This window comes from Oreochromis aureus, linkage group 7 (genome assembly GCF_013358895.1).
Source record: "Oreochromis aureus strain Israel breed Guangdong linkage group 7, ZZ_aureus, whole genome shotgun sequence".
Lineage (NCBI taxonomy): Eukaryota > Metazoa > Chordata > Actinopteri > Cichliformes > Cichlidae > Oreochromis > Oreochromis aureus.
Genome location: NC_052948.1, coordinates 37,061,883 through 37,071,170, shown reverse-complemented (window position 1 = coordinate 37,071,170; position 9,288 = coordinate 37,061,883). Strand labels below are relative to the sequence as shown.

The 9,288-nt window shown below is 37.1% G+C and overlaps 1 protein-coding gene across 2 annotated transcripts; it reads left to right on the top strand.

The window, feature by feature from the left end:
* Window positions 1-533: 533 nt before the first annotated feature.
* prkab1a (protein kinase, AMP-activated, beta 1 non-catalytic subunit, a) lies at window positions 534-7,532 on the top strand. 2 transcript variants are annotated; one of them, XM_031756628.2, is made up of 8 exons: window positions 534-649; window positions 2,002-2,205; window positions 2,332-2,501; window positions 2,766-2,859; window positions 3,405-3,519; window positions 3,752-3,885; window positions 4,073-4,141; window positions 5,997-7,532. In XM_031756628.2, exons 2-8 carry the CDS (start codon window positions 2,056-2,058, stop codon window positions 6,072-6,074), a joined length of 810 nt encoding a protein of 269 aa, XP_031612488.1. In that variant the 5' UTR covers window positions 534-649; window positions 2,002-2,055; the 3' UTR covers window positions 6,075-7,532. The 2 variants fall into 2 exon arrangements, with proteins under 2 accessions (XP_031612488.1, XP_031612496.1); XM_031756636.2 differs by having other exon boundaries at window positions 541-649; window positions 2,023-2,205.
* The last annotated feature ends 1,756 nt before the right edge of the window (window positions 7,533-9,288 follow it).

The following is a 9,288-nucleotide window of genomic DNA, read 5'->3' as shown; positions in this document are numbered from 1 at the left end:
ATATGCACCTGACAAGCCAGCGGAAAAGAGGAAGACCACAGAGAAGATTCATGGATTTAGTGAAGGTGACTATGCAAAGGGTTGTTGTATCAAAGGATGCCAGAGATAGGTCAAGTTGGAGGCAGGTAGTCTGCGGATCATCAAAGCTGAAAAAAGTGTTTTTCTATGGATTTGAAGGATTGCTATGTGCATTTTAAATATTACAAATGTTGCACAAGGATGGCAGCAAACTGCATTAAAGAAAAAAAAAGTCTCATCCTTCTATTGGCTCATTAAACACAACTCTATATCCATTACTGACCCACATTGCAGGCTACTTGACTCACTCTTCCATCTAGTGTTGAGTACGTGACATTACGTCTGTCATTATAGAGAATTACATTATAAAAGGTTATAATAGTCGAACATTAAACCAAAAGATTTATTATGGATAAGAGCAGTTTATGAGACAATAAACGACGGTAGTAGTGATGGGTAATATTTTGCTTTTCACGAGGTCAGGGTGCATTAATATTTTGCATTTTGATGATGTGCGCATGCGCAACAGGGGCCGGGTTCTGCTAGAAGGATCAAATGTTTTTGTTTTCGTGTGGGATGGAAGGTAGCTGACAGGTCGATATCGATATCTACAACGGCAAACGTTTCTCAGGTAAACAAAACAACCCTACGTTTCTTGTCGATGTTTGCGTTCATTAGTTGGTGCCACCTTTTAAGTCGAAGCAGGTAGCAGGTTTGGGCTACATATGCTAGTAGGTTACCCAATGTTAGCTTTAGTAACGGTGTATTTCATAGCTTCTTTGGTAGATATCTCTTACAATAGCCTGGTGTTTATTTGTTATAATTTAGAGTATGAGGCCACAGGAAGTGGGAATGGAGCTTAGACGTTAAGATGAGCTAACATAACCGCAGGCATGTCACAGCCTTTGATGCTAGTATGTAAACACAGTGTTGATAAGAGAAAAACACGCTGCGCATACATGTACACACCTGTTTGACATCGTTTCCATAAATATCATCAGATAACCAAAAATAGCCAAGTTATTCTAAGGAAACTGAAATGAGAAGGTTTTCATGTTGCACGGTGCTAGAGTATTCCAGTAACACTCCCATTCAGTGGTATTTCCAAATACAGTTTCATACTTTTCCTAAAGTAAAGTAAACTGGCAGATATCATAACAGTAAATCAGTAAAACATCATTTGACTTTAAAACCTCCAGTGTCACTTGTGGGAGTGTTTCAGGTAGAGTTTTATTTCATTGTATAACATTATGAGGTCAATAATAAGTAATCCATTACTGTAAATATGGTTTCTGCTGTTCTTTTAAAAAGGTTGTCTTACCTTTACTTGTGTGTACTGATACAGCAGGAAGTGCAGATTCCATGATATTGTTCTATAAGTAAAAGAACAACAAAGTGTGTTCAGAGTGTTGGCTAGAAAATTGTTTTTTATTCTGTAATTGTATTTTTATATTGTAAATAACTGAGTGTAAGCTAAAAATGTAAGGAACAGCGTTATATTTATAGGTCTATAAATGAACTGCAGTAATGTAAATGTATTCTAGAGACAATGGTATACTCAATCAAATACACTGATCCTTTAGAGGAATTAGGTATCATGCTGAAATACGTGTTTTATTAGGATCACATTTAAACTAACATTACAAGACAGTTGAACTTTGATAATGCAAGTGTTCAGGTGGGACACTGAAACATATACAAGATATCTGGTATTAATGTCTCAGGGATTGTTTTGGAGTCAATAAAGGAACTCCTAGTTGTTCAGTATGATACACTGAGAAATGGAAAAGTTGTAGTCTGCCCACATGATTCAGCTTGTTCTACTGCAGAAGTCACTATAAATAGTGTTGGTACCTAAAAATGTCTGTTTTGAGATTTGCAGGCCTAAAAAGCAACATTTTTAACAGTAAGCCGTTAGCAGTTATAAATAAATCTGTAAGGTGTTATGTAGTCTCTTCTGAGTTTACGGCTTTCTTTACACAGCTGAATCAACTCTACTTGCAGTGACCTTGTAACAGCCCGCAAGAAGACAAAGCCATGGGGAATACAAGCAGTGAGAGGGCTGCAATGGGCCACGGGGAGAAGGCTCAGCGGAGGGACAGCCGAGGTATCAAAGAGGGCGAGAGGCCAAAAATCCTCATGGATAGCCCGGAGGATGCTGATATTTTTCACGGAGAGGACATAAAGGTAAATGGCGCTGCTCTCTCAGAGGCGCATATCAGGTAGAATTTATAGCCTTCTTGGCCCTGTAGATTTCTTCAAACTCTAATCCTTGTTGATAAACAATAGTCTTGTGTATGATATGCATTTCAGGCACCTTTAGAGAAAGAGGAGTTCCTTGCTTGGCAGCAAGACTTAGAATCAGATGACAAAGCACCAACTCTGGAACGACCGACAGTCTTTCGCTGGAAAGGAGATGGAAAGGAGGTCTACCTCTCTGGATCCTTCAACAACTGGGCCAACAAAATTCCCCTTATTAGAAGGTGAGAGCATGTTATAAATCTGAACATGTTTTTCAGGTAGACCTTGAATTTCTGGCTGTTTATCTTTTGAGATTTAAACTAGAGTTTTAACAGATTTCTTTTACAATATTTCTATTTGCATATGAGAAAGGTTTAGTAGAACTAGCCAAGGAGGCAAATCTATATATTACAGGTACATGTGATTTCTTCTTCTTTTTTAAATGGCTGGTTTAAATTACCTGTGTGCCAAATGTTTTCTTTTGTTTTGTTTGTGATCTATCAAAGTCAGAACACCTTTGTGGCAATTGTCGATCTACCTGAGGGGGAGCATCAGTACAAATTTTACGTGGATGGCCAGTGGACCCACGACCCAGCTGAGGTAAGCGGTTACTCTCGCACTTTTCTTACCTAGACCTCAACACAAAATCTGCAGCAGTTTCAGTTTTTAAAGGGATTGCAGCTCTGCCATTCCTGTAAAGTCTGGGTAGACAAAAGCATATATTCACTGATGCAGTATTATTATCATTGCATTATGAGTAATAACTTGTGGGTGTATTAAGGCCACTAGTGCAGGTTAAGATGAGCTGGCTTCATGACTGACTGCAGGCATTTATCTGAGTCACCTTATCTGATGTCATGCTTTAACAATAAACATCTTTTTTTCTCTCTTCAGAAATATAGTAACAAGTGTATAAAATATGTTAGCACACACATATGGTAAACAGGACAAATGGTGCAGTGGAGGGGCGTGACTAGAGGTAGAGTAGTCATGAGTGGACATTAGTTTAAGAGGCTCAAGTGGTTTGTTTCACATCATGATGCTTGTTAAAGCAAACAGTGGCCTGCTATTATATAAATTATGTCTTTCTGGTCTATACTTTTGAGCTTTATTTGTGAGTTTTATTGTCTCCTGTTTCCTAACAGCCTGTTGTAACCAGTCAGCTAGGCACAGTCAACAATATCATTCAGGTAAAGAAGACTGACTTTGAGGTTTTTGATGCGCTAATGGTGGATTCGCAGAAATGCTCTGACATGTCAGGTGAGTGCCGACAGCCACTTTTTATCTGTGCTTTTTTTACATTTACTGATCCAGACTACATGTATGGAAAGCAGGGGTATAAAGTGTTCAAAAAGAATCTTCATTCATTTTAAAGACCAACATTTTTCTTCCTGCCTTTTTTAATGGATGTCAACATTGCTGTTAAAATCTATAGGTTTGAAAATAATTTAATGTTCTTGTCATACTGTTCCCCCTTTTTTTTCCCCCTCAGACCTTTCTAGCTCTCCTCCTGGGCCATATCATCAGGATGCTTATGTCCCTAAACAGGAAGAGAAGTTCAAATCTCCACCCATTCTTCCACCTCACCTTCTACAGGTCATTCTTAACAAAGACACTGGGATTTCTGTAAGTAGCTGTAATCTGAGATGAATTTGGCTTATTCCCACTTTCCCCTGCCCCCTAAAAATAGAATAGAATAGCCCTTTATTGTCATTGTACACGTACAACAAAATTGTGAAAAAATGCATCCACAAGAATAAATAATACAGATCATTTATTTGAAATGTTGTTGTTTTGTTTGTCATTGTTTCAGTGTGACCCTGCACTGCTCCCAGAACCCAACCATGTCATGCTCAACCACCTCTATGCACTTTCCATTAAGGTAAGGTTTCAGGGTGACTTTTAAGATTTTTGTGTTTGATGTTTTTCGGCAGCGTGTGGGAAAACTTGATCAGCTTTGTAAGCATTTTAACAGAAAGTATGCGCTGCTGCTGCTGCTTCTGCTTTTAGCAAGCTTGCATGTTGTTGGCATAGCAGATTGAATCTATGCAATGCCAAAAAGGCTGATAAATGGGACAGAAGAACAGATGAAGGACAGATAATTCTCCTTTCACAGGAAAAACAAACTTGCATTTCAAGATAGCCACAGCAAATGTCTGCATGTAAAAAAAAAGGAGTGGAAAACAAAACAAACTATGTGTATTTTCCATTTTAGGTAGCGGGTGGTCAGATATTCACTTTTTTCCATTTGGTTTCACCTGTAATGTAGTTAAGTAGTTGTACATGGAGCAGATAAAATGCTAAATACAGAGCTTAAACACATTTTTGAATGACTTTATGTTCACCAATTTGACCTGTGAGAAAAACTTTCATTTTGGGGACAATCTGAAAGGCTCTATTTAAACTTAATCTTAATGACTGTTGATACATTAGTAATGCTGCTAAGTGACAATCTTGAATATGCATCACATTATTTCATTATGTCTTATGTCTGGTTGAGTAATCTGATTAAAAAATACTTCTGCTCAGACGGTTTCAATTCTAGAAATTGCAGTGCTTTTAATAGCTTAAAACTTAACAACTAACAAATAAACCCTTTCATTGTATTCATGCTATATTGAAATCAGATGCAACAATAAATAGTCACAAGTACAGCAATGTCAAACAAAAATAAGGCATAATATAAAATAGCCTTTCCTCGGTCTTCTTGGAAGTCTTTGTTACGTTAGGAGGCAAAAAAAAGTTCTGACAGTATTGTTTCTCCTGGATGATGTAGTGTGTTTATGTGTGTGTTTTGTGCACCTCCATGTGTGTCTGTGTGTTTAAATGTGCTAGTGAATGAGTTACTGTGTGTGTCTGTAACCTTTAAAGGAGCATGCGGTGGCTGCAATGAAGAAAAGTGAGCATATCACCATTCTCAGAACTGAGGGTTGCTGCCACGTTTCCTACTGCACAAACAGACACTCTGATGGTGTAGATGTTAATAATTAATGTTAATAGTTAATGTTTAGGATAATTCAGTGTCCAGCCTAACAGTCTCAGGTCAGTGACTCAGAGTGTTACTGGCCTGTGGAAAGAAAAAAGGAAAAAAAGCAAGCTTTTGTTTTTATAAATTTCTTTTAAATATATACAAAATATATATTTACTATATACATCTGACAAATTGTTGTCAGAAGAGGTGATTTGATGAAGGAGTCCCACCATGGGCACCCATTCAAGTTTGTGAATGTGATAACTCGAGAAGAAGGTGACGCATCACCTTCAAATTGATACCATAAGTGTATTTACTAAGAGTCTCGGACAAGTTCGAATCTTATTGACGTCAACTTAAAGGTCAGAGGTCATGTTTTCTGAAAGTCCTGTTAATACGAGAAACTTCAGAACAAGGTGATGTAGGATTTTGAAATCAGTACCATAGATCTGTCTACCAGGAGGCTGGCGGTTGCCAGTATTTTCTTTGTCTTTATGTACATTTATATGAGAGTCTGAACAGACTTGGGTGTGAACTGCAAGTTGACTGGTAGGGGGAGGCATGCAACCATGATGCTGCAATTCTGGTTTCATGTGTGTCCTAAAAAAGCCACAGCCTTACCGATTGCAGCTTAACCATACTGGCTTATAGCATGGTGGAACTGTACATGGTAAGACTGATGCTACTGTTTCCATACTAGTTGAAAGCATGCATTGTGTGAGGTTTTAAGATGACTTCTCCTCTGTGTTGTATCTTTCTGTCACAGGACGGAGTGATGGTACTCAGTGCAACACATCGCTATAAGAAGAAATACGTCACCACCTTGCTTTATAAGCCCATCTGATGAAGCATTCTTTTCTATATTTGGAGCTGTTGTTAACTGTACACTGAGTGTACAAAATGTTAGCTACACATTTTTTTTTCCCCAAAAATCCAGTATATATTCCTTCCAGGTTTCACCAGTTAGATCCATTCTGACCAAAAGAAGCAGCCCTGAATAAGCTGAGGGAACAAATTAAGTTTGTAAAATGTTGACTTGATTTCCAGAAAAAAATTTGGACTGAGGGTTATAGTAATTGGTTTACAGTAATACACTAAAAGCAATACATACAAATAACAAATGATTCAGTTGGACAGCCACTTACTGGAAAACAGACAGAAAAGAGTTATTTTAAAGGAAGCCTGCTGTAAAAGGTAGTTTAAGTGATGATGATGCTTTTCCCATGCAGTACATCACATCCGATTTTTGTGTCATATATCAGCACAACTAACTAATAGCTGGATTGGATTGGTGGGTAAATGGGGTCACTGTGTTCACTTCAGTTCTGTGTTACTGTGTTTACTATAGGAATATTTAATATGTAACATAGACTATAGTAATTATATAGCACATCGTGGTTTTTGGGCACCTGTTTTGAAGCCTGAAGTTGGGTACTTCAAGTATTATTTCTTTCTTTTTTTTCTTTTCTTTTTTTTTAACTGGCAAACGAGTGGTGGTTGTGACACTTAGTCATTACAGACACAACAGTGCCCTTACAGTACCCTGCTTTTTCCCTAGTTTTACCCTGAATGCGACTGCAGTTTCCAAAGTGACCATAATTTAGTATTACATAAGATGATTGAAAGCATAAACTCATTAGTAAAGTGTGTACGGTGGTCATAAGTCAATAGAAAAGTAGGGTTATTTTACTAATAGACTTCCATAAAATCTGACTCTTTTTTTTGCAACGAGTGGGCTTTTCCCCTGCTGGAAAGATTACAGGTTTAAAGCACTACTGCTTTTAATATACAGTCTTTGGCCAGCAACACCCACTAGCTTCATTTTAATAGCAAGAACTAACAAAGCATGCAGGGAGCCAGGAGTAAAGGGTAAGTGGAGGGATTTCATGATTCCTACACCAGTAAGTTTGCTTGGTTGGTTTGTTTGCAGTGCTCTGTGTATTAGTTTTGATTTGGCAAAGTCGGCTGATGACAGAAAGTTGACGGTGCTGTCTATGCCAGCTTGTCTTTTGGCATTTTGTTTGTTAACATCACATGCTGCAAAGCTTTTAGTGCATTTTAATAAAATGAAAAGTTGTGCTCTAATTAAGTAAAAACAACTTCACAGTAAAGCAGCAAAGAGAAAAGCACAGCTTCTCTCACACTTTGCTAAAATGAAGGAAATTTGGTAAATTATTTTTTCCAAAAGTTGAATCTGTTCATCTGGACGTAGCGTTTGGTGGAAGAAACGTTTCGTCACTCATCCAAGTGACTTCTTCAGTCTCAGCTGACTGCAGGTTTCCCCAAACCTTATAAACAGTATATTTGCATAATGACTGAAACCAGCCCACTGAAGGAACAATGGGCTGTGAGGTCAGTTCCTTAATCATAATTATGCAAATTCCCATGACCACTTTCCTGGATGATTGAGAATGCATCAAGACGATAAATTATTTTTTATTCATTTCTTAATTTTATATTTATTAGTTTATTAAATATTGTTAAGTACCAAAATGACTACTAATTTATATATACACTATATAGTGCTAAGAGAATTAAGGGAACATTTGAACGATTGTAACTATGATTTTTGCTGTGATTTTTGAATCCAGCCCCCGGGGGGTTAATGAGTTTGGTTTTTACTGACTGTTGTTAGGCCGTTTTGTTCTCAACAAACTGCACAATGTATGTCAGTAAAGATTGTTTTACTTGAATACTTCATTCGTCAAGATCTAATGGGTAATGTAATTTTCCCCTTTATATTTGGTACATTTTGGTTTTGCAAAGTTTGGAAGGGAATGATTAAGGCAAGTGCAAATTGCTTTAATTTGCACTTGCAAATGGTATTGAGTGATGCCCAAAGTGATGGTACCCATGTTTATATTGTGACTGAAAGTGCTGGCTCAGTAAATTCTTGTAACCTGCATGACAGTTTTAGATTAACCTAAACATTATAAGAGGTTAGCAACTCTGAGATTATGCACACTATTGTGCACATCTGTTTAGTATGGTAATGTCACTCCATTCCCACTTAATCTGCCTCTATTTGTTCCCATGACTGCCCTTTGCAGTGCTCAACTTTATCTTTTCTTAGCAGAATGTGGTAGAACATGAACATGTTTGTAATTAAAACAGACAAAAGTGTAAGGACACAAAATGATTACTAATGCTGAGAAAACCTAATTGAAAGACCTCAGATAAGTATGCGCTGTTTTTGTCTTTCTTGTGGCTGAGAAGACCACAGCGGCACAATCAAGAATGTAAATGTTGAGGTCAAAGAAAGACAAAATGCACTGTGGTAGCTTAACTGTTCAGCTATTTATGTTGTTGTTTATTTATTTAGCGATGATCACACTGAGCACATTAAATAAGTTATGTTAACTATTCACCAATATATCTTTTTTTCCTACATTGTTTTGTTTGTTTTGTTGTGAAAACTAGTCTTAGTTGTGGTTATGACCATTCCAGTCAAAAGCTAGACAAGAGTTTAAAAAAAGAGAGAATAAACTTTTAATTTAGGGCATGTACTCCAAACAAACTAATGTATCGCAAGAGTAATATTTATTTTTTTTAAACATCTGTGTAGATTTATATAGGTGCCATCGCACACATCCTCCATCCTTCCTAACATCCTTCCTTCTTTTACTGATGTATTTTATCAAGAGTGACACCAGGTAGTTGCTCCCTACTGGTTTAGCTAATGTGGCATAGATCATTGTGAGCACCAGTTTCCTTCAAATAATGTTTCAGATCCATTATTTTGTTGATTTTTAAACAACTGCTCCTGAAAGTTGTGGTCATAATGTGTAAGCTTTTCTGCTCTGTGTATAATCTGTTGTGTTGATTTGATAGGGCATCAAGGACTGAAATATTTTTAAAGCTGTGTGAATCAAACCAACATCATTTTATCATCTTATTTTATAATTTTTGTGTCTGTGCATGATCACCATAAAAATGTGATGCTGATTATTTTGATTTTGACGAAGTCACATTTGTTCATGTTAATTTTGCTGTCAGGACTGACATAAAGGTGATTGTGGGATGTTACCATGCTAGACATATAAATCCATTTCAGGTAG

What these genes read in the sequence shown, in the direction of transcription:
- prkab1a (XM_031756628.2), top strand. Translation starts at nt 2,056, where the DNA reads ATGGGGAATACAAGCAGTGAGAGGGCTGCAATGGGCCACGGGGAGAAG. An exon ending in GGACCCACGACCCAGCTGAG is followed by an intron (nt 2,860 to 3,404) that starts GTAAGCGGTTAC and finishes GTTTCCTAACAG; the next exon opens with CCTGTTGTAACCAGTCAGCT. An exon ending in ACAAAGACACTGGGATTTCT is followed by an intron (nt 3,886 to 4,072) that starts GTAAGTAGCTGT and finishes TCATTGTTTCAG; the next exon opens with TGTGACCCTGCACTGCTCCC.